The sequence below is a fragment of the Peromyscus maniculatus genome, chromosome 8, assembly GCF_049852395.1.
Source record: "Peromyscus maniculatus bairdii isolate BWxNUB_F1_BW_parent chromosome 8, HU_Pman_BW_mat_3.1, whole genome shotgun sequence".
Taxonomy (NCBI): Eukaryota; Metazoa; Chordata; class Mammalia; order Rodentia; family Cricetidae; genus Peromyscus; species Peromyscus maniculatus.
The window spans coordinates 1,344,423-1,364,623 of record NC_134859.1 but is presented as its reverse complement, the minus strand read 5'-3'; the positions used below and the strand labels follow the sequence as shown (position 1 = coordinate 1,364,623).

At 41.8% G+C, this 20,201-nt stretch overlaps 1 protein-coding gene across 2 annotated transcripts in view; it reads left to right on the top strand.

Annotated features, from left to right (window-relative positions):
- Window positions 1-20,201, top strand: part of Rrn3 (RNA polymerase I transcription factor RRN3) — a 47,875-nt gene that overhangs the window by 14,290 nt on the left and 13,384 nt on the right. For both annotated transcript variants that reach the window (XM_076577819.1, XM_006983880.4), the window contains exons 10-12: window positions 10,044-10,136; window positions 11,684-11,822; window positions 13,157-13,287. In XM_076577819.1, the coding sequence (XP_076433934.1) occupies window positions 10,044-10,136; window positions 11,684-11,822; window positions 13,157-13,287 (363 nt within the window). The remainder of the gene's footprint in view (window positions 1-10,043; window positions 10,137-11,683; window positions 11,823-13,156; window positions 13,288-20,201) is intronic.

Here is a 20,201-nt window from a genome sequence, read left to right as displayed (position 1 = left end):
TTGTATGTGTGAAACAATAGTGTGGTAGCTTGAATGTAATTGGTCCTCATAATTCCATAATTTCATAAGGAGTGGCACTACTAGGAAGCATGGCTTTGTTAGAGTGGGTGTGGTGTTATTGGCTATTTTTTAAAACTCTTTTGGCTCTTTTGAGGGTTCACCATCCAACTCCCAAATAAATCACACCTGGAGGCTTAGTCTTAATTATGAATGCACAGCCTTAGCTTGGCTTAGGTTCTATCCAGCTTTCCTTAAATTATCCCGTCTACCTTTTGCCTCTGGGCTTTGCCTGCTCTTTTACTTCTATAAATCTTACTCTTACTCCATGGCTTGCTGTGTAGCCGGGTGGCTGGCCCTGATGTCCTCCCCCTTCTCTGTCTGCTGCTCCCTCCCCCCACTCTTCCATCTCTTTTCTTCTTTCTCCTCCCAGATTTCTCCTTCTATATAGTCTCTGCCTGCCAGCCTTGCCTTTCTCTCCTACCTTGCTATTGGCCATTCAGTTCTTTATTACACTTTATTAGGTGTTTTAGATAGGCAAAGTATCACAGGTTCCCAAAGTTGAACAAATGCAACACAAACAAAAGTAACACCTTAAAATAATATTCTACAACAGTGTGGCCTTGTTGGAAGTGTGAGTGCAGGCTTTGAGGTTTCATATACTCAGGATGCTTCCTAGTGTGTCAGTTGATTTCCTGTTACCTGCAAGATGTAGCATTCTCAGCGCCAGCACTACCTCTGCCTGCATGCTGCTGTGTTCTCCGCCATGATGATAATTGACTGAACCTCTGATTAAATGTTTTCTTTATAAGAGTTACCATGGTCAGAGCCAGGAGGTGGAGGCAAGTTGAAGGCCAGCCTGGGCTACAGAATGAGTTCTAGGAAAGGCTCCAAAGCTACACAGAGAAACCTTGTCTCAAAAAACCAAAAACAAACAACAACAACAACAACAAAAAACAGAAGAGCTGCCATGGTCATGGTGTCTCCTCACAGCAATAGAAGCCCAAACTAAGACCAATAGCAACAGTGAAAACAATCCAGTTATTTGCTTCATTCTCGTTATACTTCTTGAACTTCACCTATTTTCTGGCAATTGTTAACAGTTCAACCTTAGATTGGGGCAGGCATAAACAGTCATACAAAGGCACAAGGGCATTGTAGGAAGTGCTATTATCTAGACTGCCTTTTGGGACTGTGCGGTATGGGTGTGAGGAAGGCCCAGATTGAATGTTAAAATGAGGTTCTGAATCCATATATGTTTGAAAATTCTTACTTAGGCATAATGATAGACAGGTCAAGCTTTGTTTTGTTTAAAGAAACAGAGGAAGTGATGTTGATGTAACCAACTGTCTTATTAAATAAGAAACACAGAAACAATGTAAAAGAAAAAGCCAAGAGGTCAGAGCTCAGAGCTAAAATCTCACCCTTCCTCCTGCTGTCCCAGCTTCCTGAAAGAGAGCTATTTCCTGTGTGTAAGTCATTTTTTCTAGTCATTCTGCCTTCTCATTGGTTGTAAACCCAAACACGTGACTGCCTCGTCACTGTCTGAATGTACAGCCCCCTAGGTCTTAAAGGCATATGTCTCCAATGCTGGCTGTATCCCTGAACACACAGAGATCTATGGGATTAAAGGCGTGTGCCACCACCGCCACACTCTTGCTATGGCTCTAATAGCTCTGACCCCCGGGCAACTTTATTTATTAACATACAATCAAAATCACATTTCAGTACAATTAGAATACCACCACATTTCCCCTTTTCTATTTTAATAAAAAGAAAAAAAAGCAAAGGGTTATAACTTACAAAAGAAAAACTATATACAAAAGTACAATAACTATATACAATATATACAAATAATAAATACCTAAACAGGTATTTGACAAATCAGAGAAAATAATTCCATTATCTATCCTATTTTGGTAAATCCAAGATGTATCTAATGCACTTTCTATCCTAATTAATTTTCAACTATAACTAACTAATTTTCAACCATAACTAACTAATCTTCAACTCCCTCAGAGACCCAAGAAGGGAATAATATTAGCTAACAAAAATAAAAACAGGAAGTGGATGCAAGCAACTTCCAAAAAATTTGTGAGTTGACAGAAACAGTCAGCTGCCTGGGCAGTCACCTGAGGTTTCTCCGCAGTGTTGGGGCATCATCTTCAGCCTATAGGCTTAGTGTATCTGACAGACTCATTTGTGATGTAGGATGTACACAAGGTGAACAGTTCAACCTCACATTGGGTGAGAGCAGTCCACGTACCAGAAACACTTGAATTCCACTAGTGTCCTGTCATGATTCAGGATTTTAAATTCTGGAAATAGTTGACGGTTTTTGAATTCAGCTGTCCATTCTTCTTGGCTGTGTATATATGGCTTCATCTCAGCATCCCCTTCTTCTCCACATCTCTCTATTAAATGCCAGTCTACTATCGAGAGGTGTGAGCTTTCAGCTGCTGTTCCATTGCACAACAGAAGCCATCGGCCCTCTGCCTGTTAAGCTGCGAAGGCCACTTCAGGGATGGGGCCATATTGTCCTGGCCTCTCAGAAGATGCCTTTTGATAAAGCCATAACCACACTTGTTTTGGCAAGAATCAGTAGTCCCTTGTTTCGTGTCCTGTCTGTCCATTTTGTCCTGTTGATTCGAGGATTCTTTGTTGTCCAGTGGCTAACTTTTGCCACAATGAAAGTTGACTCCATATGCAGTTTCTTCAATGCCCATATTTTCTCTGAAGTAGATTGGTACTGCCAGGAGCCGACATGTCTCAAAAAAGAAAAATTTTCTAAGTTATTAAAACATTTTAAATGCCATATTCTGTAGATCTCTGAAGGGTTTGAAGATGACCTGTCTATCTAAAATATACATGCTCAATTTTTAAAACATATCTAATATGACTACAAGTTCTATTGTAATGTCTAACTACTAACTTTCATTTCATTATATCCTAATAGTTGGTAATAATAACATTCAAGGATCAGAAATTTGCATTACATTGTTAAATGAATGGTATGAATACAATTAGAAATATACATATAGCATTTTCTAACAATATCAGTTTCAAATTTGTATACAATATAAAACAATCCAATCCAATGTAAAGTATTTAAAACTAGTAATTGTCTTTTTCTTTTCTTTCTTTCTTTTCCTTCCTTTTTTTTTTAAAACAAGAACCTTAAATCTAATCTCCTTTGCTTAGCCTTTTTCCTAACCCTTGACAACAACTTGTAACCAACCCCCCTAAACACTGAAAATTATCCCAGACCCAAAACCCATTAAAAAGACCAAAAAACCACCCGCCCCACACCACCTCTTTGGGAATGTGGGCGTTGTATTCTTAAAATTGCTTCCTGCTGGGTATGGGCGAAGTTTTCTTTATCCTGAAAGAAAAATTTTAGGTTAACTGTCAAATTCTAGAAGAGGTAACTATATCCTTCATTATCCAGTCTGTGTATAATGCCAAAGTTCAGGGTTTATCTCAAGTCCTTATTCAAGTAGTCTTTGAGACTGGATCATCTCAGCTAGTCATCTCAAAATTGCTCTGAGCACCTTGTAGTTCAAACCTGATCTGTGGATGATGTTTGTCAGCTTATTGATATTATTATTGTCCACGTGGAATTGTTGTTGTGGGGCCCCATCTTCTTTCTGGAGACTTCAGTTGATGTTAGGCCTGGCCGTGATTTCCTGCAGAAAACTGATAAGAGACTCGAACACAAAGACATATATATGCAGCTAGCCTTTTTTCTAGAATTAGTTAGTACTCTATATGACCATTCATATCTTAATAAAGTTTAAAATGTATATATATATTAATCTTGTAAATTTTGATATAAAATTTATACTTTAAGAAAAGTTTAAAGAATCAGAATAGAATCAAAGAGTTGAGATTAGTAATTGAATAGTCCCTTAATTAATTTTGCTTTTGTCCTGTACCATAGCAGAAGATGGCTCTTTTATTCTGGCATGATACAGGGAGTTTGCATTTTCCTTTTAACAACATGCTTGAGTTTAAAGAAGGAGAGAGCCATTCTCCAACTCCAAAGTCAGCTTTAAATTTTAATTGAACTGGGACTATTAGAAGACCAATAGTGTTAAATCTTTAGAGAAAAGCAGAAACAAACATTTAGGAAGACATAAAATTTTTTAGATAATATATACCCATACACCGTTTCACTGTTTCTTGGGATAGTTGATTTGTCCCTTTTCTTCAGTTGTCTCATTTGTCCAGTGTTCTTCAGATTCCTTAACCTTCATTCTCCTAAAAGACAAAAACAAAAACCTTTCCCCAAGACTAATTTTGGGGATGTTTCCTTTTGGCAAGTTATTATCTGATTAAATGAAAAGGCATGTGTTACTGGTACAAGTTAGTTTAAATTGGATGCTCATGCTGGTTGATGAACTATCACCTCCTCTAATTAAGAGGTCTCTCTTGTTCAAATCGAACCTTTATCAATTTTGATAGTACCCACAGCTTATCTTCTCCTGTAGAAACAAAAGCAAAACCTCGTCCCCAATGTAATACATACCCTGGTTTCCATTCTGAGGTCAGCACATCCTTAAAGTATATAGGCTGATTTAATTCTGTAGTTTTTTCTACTATCCAATGTCTGTCTGCAGCTGTTGTTCCTTTCTCATTGGCATTCAGAAAATTCAAAGTTAGAAGAGCATTATGCAGTCTATTTCTGGGGGTTTTTTGTTACCCATTTCTGTTTATTTAACATATCCTTTAGAGTTCTGTTTGATCTTTCTATGACTGCTTGACCTGTAGGATTATGTGGTATGCCTGTAATATGCTTTATATTGTAATAAGCAAAAAACTGTTTCATTTTAACAGAGACATATGCTGGAGCATTGTCAGTTTTAATTTGTGCAGGTATACTCATGATGGCCATAACTTCTAGCAAATGAGTGATTACAGAATCAGCTTTTTCAGAACTCAAAGCAGTTGCCCATTGAAATCCTGAATAAGTATCGATGGTGTGGTGTACATATTTCAATTTTCCAAATTCTGCAAAGTGAAACACGTCCATCTGCCAGATTTCATTCCTCTGAGTACCCTTTGGGCTGTAGATACATGTTCCAGTTTGGACAGGTTTAGTTGCAGGTAAGGGCTAGTTGGAGAGTACTCACTAGTTTGTAGCAAGGAACTAACAACAGGCTTGTGGAACAATGCAGCCAGGATGGGAGCAGAAGTGGTCAGAAGAGAGAGGAAACTTACTTAGTCTGTGGGTATTGGGAGGATCTGGAAGAAGAAAGAGTGGTCCGTACCAACAGGGATGGACTTGGTCTGTGCAGATAGCTCATCAAGTGAAGTGCCCATGTGAACTTACAGCAGGTGTGGTGGCCTGGGCATAGTGCAGGTGCTTAGAAAGCAATTAGGGTCTCCAGAGCCAGCTGGTTAGCTAGACCAGCCTGAGCTGCGATGTCTAGGTTCTCAGAGACGTGCCTTGGTGAATAAGGTTGAAAGCAATTGAGGAAGACTCCTGATAACAATGTTGGGCTTGCCCCCACAAACATGCCTACAAATCAAATGTAAGGTCGCATACATGCAAACGCGTGCGTGCGTGCATGTGTGCGCTCATGCACCTGGTGCCTGTGAACATCAGAAGAGGCATCAGTGCTCCTGTTACTCGAGTTAGGAATGGTTGTGAGTAACCATGTGCCTGCTTGGAATCAAACTCAGGTCCTCTGCAAAAGCAGCCAGTGTTCTTAACTGCCAAGTCATCTTCTCCAGCCCTTGCACATGAAATTTTAAAAAGTCCTTAGATTGTAATGGTTTTGGTGTTTCCTGAGATGGTTTGCCAGTAAACACTGCAGTTCAGAGAGAGTAGAGGGTCAGGAAGAGGTTAGGAAGTGTGCAGTGTGGGCATGACTCAGAATTGGGGTTACTTGAATAGGGCTGTGACCTGAGGAGATAGAACTCATTTCCTTTATTTGCCGGGGGTGGGGTGGGGTTGGTGGTTTAAAGATTTATTTATTATTATGTGTAGTGTTCTGCCTGCATGCATGCCTTCAGGCCAGAAGAGGGCACCAGATCTCAGTACAGATGGTGTGAGCCACCATGTCGTTTCTGAGAATTGAACTCAGGACCTCTGGAAGAACTCTGAGCCATCTCTCCAGCCCTCATTTTCTTTTGATATTGTTGTTATTTGAGACAGGGTCTTTCTGTGTAGTCATGGTTGTCCTGGAGTTTGATATGTAGACCAGGCCTTAAACTCACAGAGATTCCCCCAGCCTCTGCTTCCTGAGTGTCAGGATTAAAGACACCATGCCTGGCAAGATAGAAAGAACTCTTGGTGGAGAAAAACATTTTAATTTTTTTTTAATTTTTATTTTACTTAGTTTTTGGTCCCCTGCCCCCATGCTCCCTTTTTTAAACATTATTTTTTGTGTCTTGTGTAATGGCATGTGTGTGGAGATTCTTTCCTTCCACCATGTCTGTTCTGGGGATTGAGTGGCTTGGTGGCAATTCCCTTTACCATCTCATTGGCTCTGATTTATTTATTTTTGAAATTATTTTATGTGTATGAGTGTTTTTGTTCGATTGTATGTCTGTGCACCTCATGTATGCCTGGTGTCTGTGGAGGCCAGAAAAGGGGTTTGGATTCCCTGAAACTAGAGTTAAGGATGGGTATGAGCTGCCATGTGGGTACTGGGAATTGTTCTCTGCAAGAACAAGTGCTCTTAGCTGCCTGTTCGCCTTTATTCCCAGTGCTTGGGCAGCAGAGGCAGGTAGATCCCTGAGTTGGAGGCTACCCTGGTCTACAGAGTGAGTTCCAGGCCAGCCAGGGCTACACAGAGAAACCCTGTCTTGAAAACAACCAAATAAGTAAGTATATAAATAAATGAATGAATGAGAGAGAACAAGTGCTCTTAATAGCTGAGCCATTTCTATTATCTCTTGAGACAGGGTCTCACAGTGTATCCCAGGTTGGTCTTGACTTCAAGGTAGCCCTTCCTGCCTGCCCCATCCTGCAATACCCAGCTTTTCTTTTTCTTTCTTTTTTCTTTTCTTTTTCTTTTTTTTTTTGAAGGGAATTTCTATAGCTCTGGGTACCCTTGAACTTTAGATCCTCTTGTCTCAATCTCCTGAGTGCTGGGATTACTGTTGTGTGCTGCTGTGGGATGTTCTGTATGTCCTGTGGGAGCCCGTTCTTGGGTTCCTTGTGGCTTTACCCAGCAGGTCCGCATAGAGCATGATTAGGACCACAGGCCTGAGTGCAGGTGTCTGAGATGGTCTGCACTTGGCTGTGCTGTGGGATGGTCTGTATGTCAAGTTGCTCTGATTGGTCAATAAATAAAACACTGATTGCCCAGTGGCTAGGCAGGAAGTATAGGCGGGACTAACAGAGGGGAGAAATAAAAGAACAGGAAGGCAGAAGGAGTCACTGCCAGCCTCCGCCATGACAAGCAGCATGTGAAGACACCCGTAAGCCTCGAGCCGCATGGCAGGGTATGGATTTGTGGAAATGGATTAATTTAAGCTATAAGAATAGTTAGCAAGAAGCCTGCCATGGCCATACAGTTTGTTTGCAATATAAGTCTCTGTGTTTACTTGGTTGGGTCTGAGCGGCTGTGGGACTGGCGGGTGACAGAGATTTGTCCTGACTGTGGGCAAGGCAGGAAAACTCTAGCTACAGTGTGCTACCATGTGGGCTGACAAAAACACTATAGGGAATAGGGAGGTGGAAAGAGGTAGATTTAGGAAGAGCTGGAAGTTGTATACACTGATAATTGTTTTCTTGGTGTTACATTTCTGCCTAGCTTTGCTGTGAAGTTTCTTAAATTATGTCTGAGAAGCTCATGTTTAGTCAGTAAGAAAAGTCATAATTTGAATAATGTGACCACATATCTATGACCTGTATGTGTCTTGGTCTTTGAAAGAGGTAGAATGAATGTCATCTCGTTGAGGTTGATGAGTGTCACATCTCACCTGTGTTAGATACACTGGTGAAGGGCTTGCCTCACCATGTTTCAGCTTCTTTATGTGGTAGTTTGTACCACCATTATGTTGCAGTGCTTTATAAGATGCTGATGGAGTCCTTTAAAATATATAAAGTAAGCTGGGTGTCATAGTGCAAACCTTTAATCCCAGAACTCAGGAGGCAGAGGCATCTCTGTGAGTTTGAGGCCAGCCTGGTCTACACAGTGAGTCCCAGGACAGTCTGGGCTATGTAAAGAGATCCTGTCTCAAAAAGCAAACAACATAGTATGTAGCAGGCTTGCTTTCTTTCTTTTTTTTTTCCCCCAGAGGATATAATGTTTTATTTAGCTTTAAACAAAAAACAAAACAAAACAAAAGAACCCAGCCAGTTGCTGGTGGTGGCACACTTTTTTTTTTTTTTAACATAAAAACAGGTTATAATTCAAAAGTCCAGGTTTATTTTAAACAGTAAAGTATTTTCTCTGTAGAAAATACTAAAAATGATAACATTTCCCAATGAACCCTTTTAAGCCAAATATTAGCTGAATTATATGTATAAATATTGATTAGATTCTGGGATACAGAAGAAACCTATCTTCATCTGTTCAGAGAACTATGTCTAAGTTGTGTAAGTGAGATTCCTATTCATCTTCCCTTGACTGTTTGATTTACGGCAGACATTTTTCTATAGGCTAACCCATAATCTAAAAAGATTTTAGCCTCCCCTCCTGGAAGTATACAGCCTTTCATCAGCTTGATAAGGTACAAATTCTTATCCTAATAGTGAAATGTTTCACTAAAGCATGCCCAGTGATTGGGCAAAACCAAAACTTAATTATAAGACACAGACAACCTAGGGTCCTCCCTGCTAGGTACTCCCTGGATCTGTGGGTTGCAGTCTGATTGTCCTTTGCTTTTTATCTAGTATCCACTTTTGAGTGAGTACATACCATGTTTGTCCTTCTGAGTCTGGGTTACCTCACTCAGGTTGATATTTTCTAGTTCCATCCATTTGCCTGCAAATTTCATGATGTCATTGTTTTTCTCTGCTGAGTAGTACTCCATTGTGCATATGTACCACATTTTCTTAATCCATTCTTCAGTTGACAGGCATCTAGGTTGTTTCCATGTTCTGTCTATTATGAATAATGCTGCTAAGAACATAGTTGAGCATGTGTTTGTGGTATGATTGAGCATTCTTTGGGTATATGCCCAAGAGTGGGATGGCTGGGTCTTAAGGTAGATGGATTCCCAATTTTCTGAGATACCTTCACACTGGTTTCCACAGTGGTTGTACAAGTTTGTACTCCCACCAACGGTGGAGGAGTGTTCTCCTTGCTCCACATCCTCTCCAACATAGACTGTCATTAGTGTTTTTGATCTTAGCCATTCATAGCAGGCTTTCTTTTGGGCCACCAATCAGCTCCCAAATGATGACATATGGAGACTTCTTATTAGTTATGAATGCTCAACCTTAGCTCCAGTTTTAATCTGTTTCTTTCCCTCCCCCTCCCTTCCTCCCCCCTCCCTACCCCCTCCCTCTCTCCCTCTCTCCCTCCCTCTCTCTCTTTGTGTATATCTTACCGTCTATATCTGGCTGGCGTCTGGCCCCAGGTGTGTCCCTCCGGTTCTCCCTCATTCTCTCCCCCCGCCTTCCCTTTTGTGTAGATTTCTCCTCCCACCTGCTCTCTTCTGCCAGCCCTGCCTATCACTCTCCTGTGTAGCCTGTTCAGATTTTTGTTTTGTTTTTTTTCGAGACAGGGTTTCTCTGTGTAGTTTTGGTTCCTGTTCTGGATCTCTGTAGCCCAGGCTGGCCTCGAACTCACAGAGATCCACCTGTCTCTGCTTCCCGAGTGCTGGGATTAAAGGTGTGCACCACCACTGCCTGGCGCCTGTTCAGCTTTTTATTAAACCAATCAGGTGCCTTAGGCAGGCAAAGTGAAACAAATGAAGCACATCTTTACATAATTAAGCAAATGCAGCACAAACACATGTAACACACCCTACACAGTTAAAGTAATATTCTACAGCATAAACAAGTGTAACACATGTAGCAGATTAATTTTCAGCTACAAATAGCTGCATTTTTGACTGCTTTCATTCATTTTTTTGTGCTATAGGTGAGTGTATCCCGGCAGGATATTGAAGATGCTGAAGAGGCTGCAGCTCAGTCCTGTGCTGGGACAGACACCACAGAAGGACTGTTCAGTATGGTCAGCACCGCTTCTGTTTTGATGTTGATGGTTAAACCTCTTTATTTTTATCTTGTATTTTGATTCTTGTCTTTGTGATTAGCACTCCTATTAACAGAAACATACATTGGAAGTTCATCACTTCAGAGTATGTAAAGAAAGACACAGTACATGGCTTAGATCCTTTAATAGGCTTAAAGCCTTTGGGAGGACAGCTGTGCTGCCAGAGTGCAGCTTTCCTTGTACATATAAGGACTGAAGTTTGACCCTAGAACAGAGAAAATGTTGGGTGTGCTAATGTGTTCTCAGAATCCCAGCTCTAGTGAGGCACAGACAGGAGGATCCTGGCATGGTATTGGGACAGTCTAGGGTAATGGGTGATTACCAGGTTAATGAGAGACCCTGTCTTGGAGGTGGACAGCATTCCTGAGGAAGAATAAACCAAGCAACTTGTGGCCTCCACATGCCTGTGCATATGTGTGTCCCCTCACATACTTGTGGATGTGTATATATATATATATATATATATATATATATATATATATATATATATATATATATATATATAAATGAAGTAGTTTAACAAACTTGAGAATACTCCTTAAATAAGCATGTTGTGGGATTATAGGTGTGATACCTCGCCCAGTGCTGACATGTTATTTACTGTCTGTGAATGGTTTATGTCCAAGGCTTTAAGTTTGGTTTTGGGGAATTTTGTTTCACTTTTACTCCTAAATTTTTTTTCATTATTTCTATAAGTCACACGCATCTGTGAGGAAACAGCAAGCAGAAAGTGTCCCAGTCCCAGTTTAAGTGTTTTGTTAGTTCGATACCTTAAAGTTGTCACCGTCTAATTGGGATATGTGGAGTGGAGCTCACCTGCCCAGAGTTTGAGCTGAATCTTGAGGCCAGGCATCAGAGAACAAGGAAGTTGGGGTGAAGCTTAGTGAGAGCCTGTTTTCTGCGATGGGGTGGGAAGTAGCACACATGTGTGCCTTGAGTATGTGGCCAGAGGACAACTCTCTGGAGTCTGTTCTCTTCTGCCATGTAGATTCTGGAGATCAGCCTCCGGTCACTAGGGTTGGCAGCAAATGTCTTTACTCGCTGAGAATCCCGCTGGCTCTGTGCCTTTTTTGACTTCTTGGCATTGATGCTGAGGTGGTGACAGGAGAAGCTGTGAGGTGACTCGGCCCCAGCAACGCAGCTGCAGAAGTCGCCAGGGTGGGGATGGGAGTGTGCTGCTGGTACAGCCACTTGTGTTTGCATCGTGAGAGTCAGGCTGAGGATACAACTTAGTGCTAGCACACATGCTTAGTACGCATGAGGGTCCAGTCCCAGTACTCTCCCTCTCCCACTCACCCCATCCCTAAACCCTCAAAAAATAAAGAAAAGGAAAAAGGAGAGTCAGACTGATGTTTGTTTAAATTCGAGAAGTGGCTTTGAACTCTATCTCTGAATGAGTCTGGGACAGTGTCTGCATTTACTCTTTTCTTTTAGAAGAAACAGTAGCCTATGCCAGTTTCCCCAAACAGTAAAGACTTTGATAACGTCAGTTTTCACTTCCTCAGGATGAAGATGAGGACACTGAACCTGGAAAGAAAGCTGACCTAGATCGGCCTAGCCAGATGGCTCATCCTATTGCCGAGCGCCTGGACATCCTGCTGTCCTTGCTTCTGTCCTACATTGAGGATGTCTGCCATGTGGATGGTAATAACCAGAGTAACCTAGATAGTTGGTCGATACCTTGCTAATGGGATAAGAAAGGGTCAGATGGAGGAACTTCTGTGGCAGTGTCACATAGTTAGAAAATGAGGGTGGGTTTTATCTCCAGTATTTAACTTTGAAGACCATGGTGTTTTCATTGTTGTGTAATAAAGGGTAATGGATGGAGTTTGGCCAACTTTAGAAGAGATTACTTGTGTTTGAGATGCTTGAGAAATTTAATAATGGTGTGTTGACCATCTCAGGATGTCTGCCTGTATTCCGTAGTTCCTTGAGAGGCTATGGTTAAATGTCTACATTATGCTCAGTGTTGGGACATCAACTTCACTGAGTGAACCAATCCTCAGGAAACAGCCTGGAGACTGCATGACCATGCACTTTGTTCTGGTTTAAGAATGAGTTTATTAGCTGAGCATAGTGGCTCATGCCTTTAATCCCAGCACTCAGGTGGATCTCTGAGTTAGAGACCAGTCTGGTCTATAGAGCAAGCCTCAGGATAGCCAGAAATACACAGAGAAACTCTGTCTTGAAACAAACAAATGAAATAAAAAAAAAAAAAAAAAAAAAGAATGAGTTTATTCAGCATTGATTTGGAAGCCTGGCATAGTGGTCCATGTCTGTAAGCCCAGAACCTGGGAGATAGAGGCAGGAAGAACATGAGTTCAAGATCAGCCTTTTCTCCATGGTGAATTGCAGTCCAGCTTGGGCTCCATGAGACCCTGTCTTGAAAAACAAAAAGGAGGCTGGGCGGTGGTGGCGCACACCTTTAATCCCAGCACTCGGGAGGCAGAGGCAGGCGGATCTCTGTGAGTTCGAGGCCAGCCTGGTCTCCAAAGTGAGTTTCAGGAAAGGTGCAAAGCTACACAGAGAAACCCTGTCTCGGAAAAAAACAAAACAAACAAACAAAAAACCCAGGAAAAAAAAACAAAAGGAAAGATCATTTTTGTGGCTTGACAGCAGTGTGTGACATGGGGCTTGCTTCCTCGTCACTGTGAGATTACACTGGATAAAGTCAGGAGCCCTTGAGATGACTCAGGATGGAGTCTGCCTGTTTCGAAGGCCCAGCCTAAGTGACCCTAGGGCCCTTGTCTGGAGGTGTACACACACAGGAAGCAATCAGTCGTAAATACTGTCGTAGCCATAGCTTAATGGGTAATTCTGGGGTTTTACTTTTGTTTGGGTTTGCTTTTCTGCCTCCCACCCCCTTTTGTGCTGGAACCTCATGAATCTTCAGCCCTGACTCAAATGCTGATTCTTTATGGTATTGTGTTCCTTTAAAATATGTATTTATGAAATGAAAGTTCAAATTTTCTCTGTAGGTAAGATTGATAACAATAAAACAAAGGATTTATACCGTGATCTGATATCCATCTTTGACAAACTCCTGTTGCCCACACATGCCTCCTGCCATGTACAGTTCTTCATGTTTTTCCTTTGCAGCTTTAAATTGGTAAGTAAAATGCCATTGCCATGCTGATTGATTGAATGAGTGAATGATTGGTAACTCATTGATTTATAGGATCTTACCTAACCCTGGCTAGCTTGGAGCTGAGAGATCTGAGTGCCTTTACCTCCTGAGTACTGGGATTAGAGACATGTGCCACCAAGCCCAGTTAAAAATTTACTACTTTTTAAAATTATGAGTACCTGTTCATGTCTACGTATAGCTAGAGTTTTCCTGCCTCGCCCACAGTCAGGACAAATCTCTGTCACCCGCCAGTCCCACAGCCGCTCAGACCCAACCAAGTAAACACAGAGACTTATATTGCATATAAACTGTGTGGCCGTGGCAGGCTTCTTGCTAACTGTTCTTATAGCTTAAATTAATCCATTTCCATAAATCTATACCTTGCCATGTGGCTCGTGGCTTACTGGCATCTTCACATGCTGCTTGTCATGTAGGCGGCTGGCAGTGACTCCTTCTGCCTTCCTGTTCTTTCTTTTCTCCCCTCTGTTAGTCTCGCCTATACTTCCTGCCTAGCCACTGGGCAATCAGTGTTTTATTTATTGACCAATCAGAGCAACACATTTGCCATACAGAACATCCCACAGCATCTACGTGTGGGTGCACATGAGTACTGGTACCCATAGCGTTTAGAAGAGGTCCTCAGTCTGGGCAGTGGTGACTCATGCCTATGTGGATCTCTGAGTTGAAGGCCAATGTGGTCTACACAGAGTGAGTTCTAGGACTGCCAGGGCTACACAGAGAAACCCTGCCTTGAGAAAAATAAAGTCGGGGAAGAGGGGTCTGAGATTCTCTGGAGCTGGTTGTTTGTGGAATAATATGAGTTCCTAATTCCCAGCCCATCTCTTTGGCCTGTATTTTGTTACTTTATTCAATTTTTCTCTTAAAAACTGGGAAGACAGCATGAAGTAACTACTGCACAGATACACTGAAGGTGTTGTCCTGCCTTTGGTCACTAGAGGGTGCGTACCTTTCCCTTTCCTTCTGGTGGTACTGGCGCTCAAATCCAGCCCTTGCAAAGGAAACAAAATACCAACTGAGCTATCCCTTGCCTCTAATCCACAGAGGTATGTGTGGAGCTTTTTGTTTGTTTGTTTTTCAAGATGGTTTCTCTGTGTAGCTCTGGCTGACCTCGAACTCACATTGATCTGCCTGCCTCTGCCTCCTGAGTGCCAGGATTAAAGGTGTGTGTCCCCTGCTGCGCCCTCCCCCCCCCCCCCAGCATTTTTTAAGCCAGAGTCTCTGTGTAGCCCTGGCTGTCCTGGAACTAGCTATGTAGATCAGGCTAGTATCAAACTCAAGGAGATCTGCCTATCTCTGCCTCCCAAGAGCTGAGATTATAGACATACACAATCACGCCTAGCCTGGGGTATTTGTTTCATTTCTGTTGTCACAGTATTGTGAGCCACCTGAGGTGGGTGCTAGGAATCAAGCTCATGACCTTTAAAAGAGCAGCAAGCTCCCTCAGCTGCTGAGCCACTTCTCCAGCCCTTAGTGAGAGGGGGGGTGAGGTGGGGGAGGGAGAGAACAGGTACTTAGACTTGCAGCAGTGTTCACAGAGGTCAGAGGACAACCTGTGGGAATTTCTTCTTTTCTGCTCTTCGATCCTAGTGATTAAGCATAGGTCAATGAGGCATCTTGTGGTTCCTTAAGTAGACTTCTTAATCTAGAGTTTTAAAACTGCAGGTTTGGGCTTTCTTCCTTTGAAAAAATAAAATAAAGCTGCAAGAGGTTCCCCTTCCCCCTTTTGGGCAACTATTTTGTAGCAGCATACAACAATCCAGAGAAAAATGGTAAGGAAGCTAAACTAAGTGTTAACAAAACCTGAGTATCCTTGGCTTTAGGAACAGTTGTTAGAGCTGGTGGTGGGGGGCGCGCCTTTTGCTAGGAAGCCTATTGGCCGTTCTTCCTCTAGTAATCTTGCATCTGTGCAGGGCTGAGATCTGGGCATTGGAACAAGTAAGATACTTTATATTCACAGCAAGAACTCCTGAGGAGTTCCAGGGAAGTGTGGATGAGCTCCGGCCTTCCGGTTTGGTTCAGCGTCCAAATCACTCAAAAGCCTTTTCTTTTTTGAGATACACTATTTATCTCACTACATATCTCTAACTAGCCTAGAACTTGCTGTGTAGGCCAACTGGTCTTGAACTAACAGATCCTTCTGCATCCACCTCAAAGAGCTTTTATAATGTGCAATTTACAAAGCTCTGCCTCTAACCTACATTCTGCATATTGAGTGTATGTGGTTTTTTTTTTTTTTTAATTGTTTTATGTTATGGGCATTTTGCCTGCATGTCTTTCTGTTTGCCACTTGCATGTCTGGTGTTCCCAGAGACCAGAAGAGGTCGTTGGATCCCTTGGGACTGGAGTTATAGGTGCTTGTGAGGAGTTACAGATGTGGCCATGTTGGTGCTGGGAATCTTGTAGGTCCTCTACAAGGGCAGCAAGTAATCTTAGCTGCTGAGTAATCTTAACCCTGCTTTAATTTTTAAAATTACATTTGACTTATTTAGGTGTGTGTCTGTCTGTTTCTGGGTTTTGGTGTTGGTGTGTGTGTATATACATGAGCATGCATGTGCCTTGCCACTGCACACCTGTAGATGTAAGAGGACAGTTTTTGTGAGCGTGTTCTCTCTTTCCATTGTTTGAGTCCCAACTCAGGTCATCAGGCTTGGTGGCAGGCACCTTTTCCTGCTGAGGCATCTCACCAGCTTCTGTGTCTTTTGAGAGGAAATCTTAGTATGTTGCCAGGCTTGGCACCAATTTTCTGGGCTCAAGTCATTCTCTTGCCACAGCCTGTCCACTAGCAGGGACTACAGATGTACACCACTGTGCCTATCACTTATCATTGGTTTTGATGACTAGCTAGCTATATTGGGAGTCCATTGGGTCATTTCCCACCCAGGATGCTTTTAGGGTTTTGTTTTTGTTTTTGTTTGTTTATTTTCCATGACAGGGTTTCTCTTTATAACATCCCTGGCTGTTCTGGAACTAACTCACTTTGTAGACCAGGCTGGCCTCAAACTCACAGACTCTGCCTCCCAAGTGCTGGGATTAAAGGTGGTGCCACCACCACCTGGCTGGGATGCGTTTAGAGGTTTTTCTGTTTTTTTTTTTTGTTGTTGTTGTTTGTTTTGTTTTCTTAATTGAAAATAAAATTTTTTTATACAATATATTCTGATCATTTTCATCTTCCAGCTCTTCCCCACCCTTCCAACTCCAGACCTTCTTCCTCTCTCTTAAGAAAACATAGGCAAAAGCAACAGTAAAAAACCCACAAATAATAATAATAGTAATTTAAAAATGAATAAACTAATAAACAGAAACAGAGAAATGATACATATGCAGAGATACACATAAACAAAATCCATAAAAACAAAATCAGAAACCTTAATATACAACCAAAAAATGAATAAGATTTTGTGTTGGCTATCTACTTCTGGGCATGGGGCCTACCCTTAAGTGTGGTTTGAAATGCCTTTGGAGAAATAATTTTTCCTTTGCAAGGGGGAGTTGGAGGTAGCTTCTTGGTTAGGGATGGGAGTTTGTGTCTACTTCTCCATCTCAGTGCTGGACACTGTCTGGTTTGGACCTGTGCATGTGAGTTCATATGTGAGTCAGTCCTGTTGTGTTTCCTGGTATTATCCATCTTCTCTGGCTCTTAAAATCTTTCTGCCTCCTCTTCTACATAGTTTCTTCAGCCCTGAGGGGAGAGATTTGATGGAGACAACCTATTTAGGACTACGTGTTCAAAGGTCTCACTCTCTTCACATTCAAGGTGTGGGTCTCTATATTAGTTCCCATCTTTTGCAGGGGAAGCTTCTCTGATGATGGCTGCTATAAGTGTAGCAGAGTGCTGTTAGAAATCATTGCATTGCTGTGCTCCTTTAGCAGAACAGTAGTATTTGGGTTTCCCCTGTATCTATGGCCTGTCTAGTCTCAGGTTCTTGGCCACCTAAGCAGTGTCAGGCATGGGTTCCATCTCATGGAGTGGGTCTTAAATCCAATCAGAGAGTGGTTGGTTACTTCAACAACAATTGTGTTACTGTTGCACCAGTGTATCGTACAGGCAGGTCACCATTGTAGATCAAAGAGTTTGTAGCTTGGTTTGTGTCCACATTTTTCCTGTAGTAGAATACAGAGTACATTCTAGTACCATGAACTCTAGTCAGAGTTCACTCTTCTAGGGGTGATGGCTCTATGTAGGTACCAACGCTTTAGTGCTCTGTGTTCAGTGAGATATGCAAGTGTTGTCTTTAGCTGTAGGGCCTTACCATCAGTTTGTGGAGAGCAACTAATAGCCTTAGCTATTATTAATATTAATAATAATAATATTATTATTAATAGCTTGAATTATTTGGGAGTGTCTATGGGGCCCCTTTGGCCAACAGCTCAATTAGTTGTAACCTGTTCCTGGCCCTGGAGGTCTTGTCTCCCCTGTTATTTGGTGACTCCGTTTAGATTTCTTAAAATAGGTGTATATTTTTAGAAGTGTCTACTGTAGTATGTTTCCATATGGCCTCTCAAATTGCCCGCAGTGCTAACTTTCCCTTCTTTACCTCCCTTTTCCCTCCCTCTCTCCATTAATCCTCCCATTCTTGTCTCCTCCCTGTCTCTCTCTAACTGTATATTCTGTTTTTCTTTCCTTGGGAATCCTCCTGACCTCCTAGTTCTTCCTCTATACCTAACCTCTGTGGTCATACTGATCGTAATGCCTCTCAAAGGCTCTAAAGCTGACCATCCACACACGACACTGTCTTTTGGGGTCTGGGTTATGTCACTCAGGATGATTTTTTTTTCTAGTTCCATCTATTACCTGTAAATTTGAATGATTTCTTTCTTTTTTTAAAAAATAGCTGAATTGTGTAATTCCATCTTGTAAATGTACCACATTTTCTTTATCCATTCATCTGTTGATGACATCCAGGCTGTTCCTACTTCTGGCTATTATAAATAGAGCAGCGTGAACATGGGAGAGCAAGTTTCTCAGTAGTAAGATGTAGAGTCGTTATGGGTATATGCCCAAGAGCGGTACAATTGGATCTTGAGGTAGATGGATTTCTAACTTCTTGAGGAACCACCACACTGATTTCCATATTGTCTGTGAAGTTTGCACTCCCCCCAGCAATGATGAGTGTTTCCCTTCCCCCACATCCTTGCCAGCATGAGCTGTCATTTGTTTTACTGATCTTCGACATTCTGACTGGTGAAGGATGTAATCTCAAAGTAGATTTGGTATTCATTTCCTTGATAACTAAGGATGTTGAACATTTAAGCGTTTCTCAACCATTTGTATTTCATCTTTTGAGAACTCTTATTATTTATTTATTATGTATACAGCATATGTGACTGCAGGCCAGAAGAGGGCACCAGATCTCATTACAGATGGTTGTGAGCCACCATGTGGTTGCTGGGAATTGAACTCAGGACTTCTGGAAGAGCAGTCAGTGCTCTTAACCTCTGAGCCATCTCTCCAGCCTTATAGATTTTTTTGTTTGTTTGTTTGGGTTTTTTTTTTTTTTTTTTTTTTTCTTTTTGGTTTTTCGAGACAGGGTTTCTCTGTGTAGCTTTGCACCTTTCCTGGAACTCACTTTGGAGACCAGGCTGGCCTCGAATTCAACGGAGATCTGCCTTCCTCTGCCTCCCGAGTGCTGGAATTAAAGGAGTGCGCCACCACCGCCCGTACCCCATTTTTAAGTTGGGTTGCTTTCTTGATGTCCAGTTTTTTTTTTTTAAGTTCTTTATATATTATAGATATTAAGCCTCTATCAGATGTAATTGGTATCAGTATGTAATTGGTAAAGCTCTTTTCCTATTCTGTAGCCTGCTGCTTTGTCCAAGTGATGGTGTACTTGCTGTACAGAAGCCTTTCAATTTCCTCTTTTTTTTTTCTTTTCCCAAGACAGGGTTTCTCTGTATAGTCCTGACTGTCCTGGAACTTGTAGACCAGGCTAGCCTTGAACTCAGAGATCCACCTGCCTCTGCCTCCAGAGTTCGGGATTAAAGACTCCAATTTCATGATATCCCATTAGTGTTGTTCTTAGTGCCTGTTCTATCAGTGTCCCATTCAGAAAGTCTTTTCCTGTGCAAATGAGTTCAAGACTATTGGGGAAGTGGGGACACTTCCTCTTCTATAAGATTCAGGGTATCTATCCTTATGTTAAGGTCCTTGATTCATTTGTAGTTGAGTTTCATGCAGGGTGATTAATATGGATCTGTTAGCATTCTTGTACATGTAGCCATCAGCTTGACTAGCACAATTTGTTAAAGATGCTATCTTTTTTTGAGTGTATATTTTGGGCTTTTTTTTTTTTTTTTTTTTTTTTTTTTGGTCAAAAATCAGGTATCCATTGGTGTGTGAGCTTATGTCTAGGTCTTCAGTTTTATTCCAGTGATAAACATTTCTGTTTGTATGCCAATACTGCTGTGGGATGTCCTGTATGCTGTAAATATATGTTGCTATGATTGATAAATAAAATGCTGATTGGCCAGTAGCCAGGCAGGAAGGGTAGTGTAGGCGGACAAGGAGGAGGAGAATTCTGGGAGGTGGAAGGCTGAGGCAGGGAGACACTGCCAGCTGCCATGAGGAGAAGCATGATGTAAGATACCGGTAAGCCACGAGCCACGTGGCAAGGTATAGATTTATAGAAATGGGTTAATTTAAGATATAAGAACAGATAGCAAGCAGCCTGCCACACCATACAGTTTATAAGTAATATAAGTCTCCGTGTGTTTACTGGGGGACACTAATGGGAGAGATTTGTCCTGACCGTGGGCCAGGCAGGGCTAGGAAACTTCAGCTACACAATACCATGCAGTTTTTATTACTATAGTTATGTAGAGCCATTTGAGATTGGGGATGGTGACACCTCCGGCACTTTTATTATTTAGGATCGTTT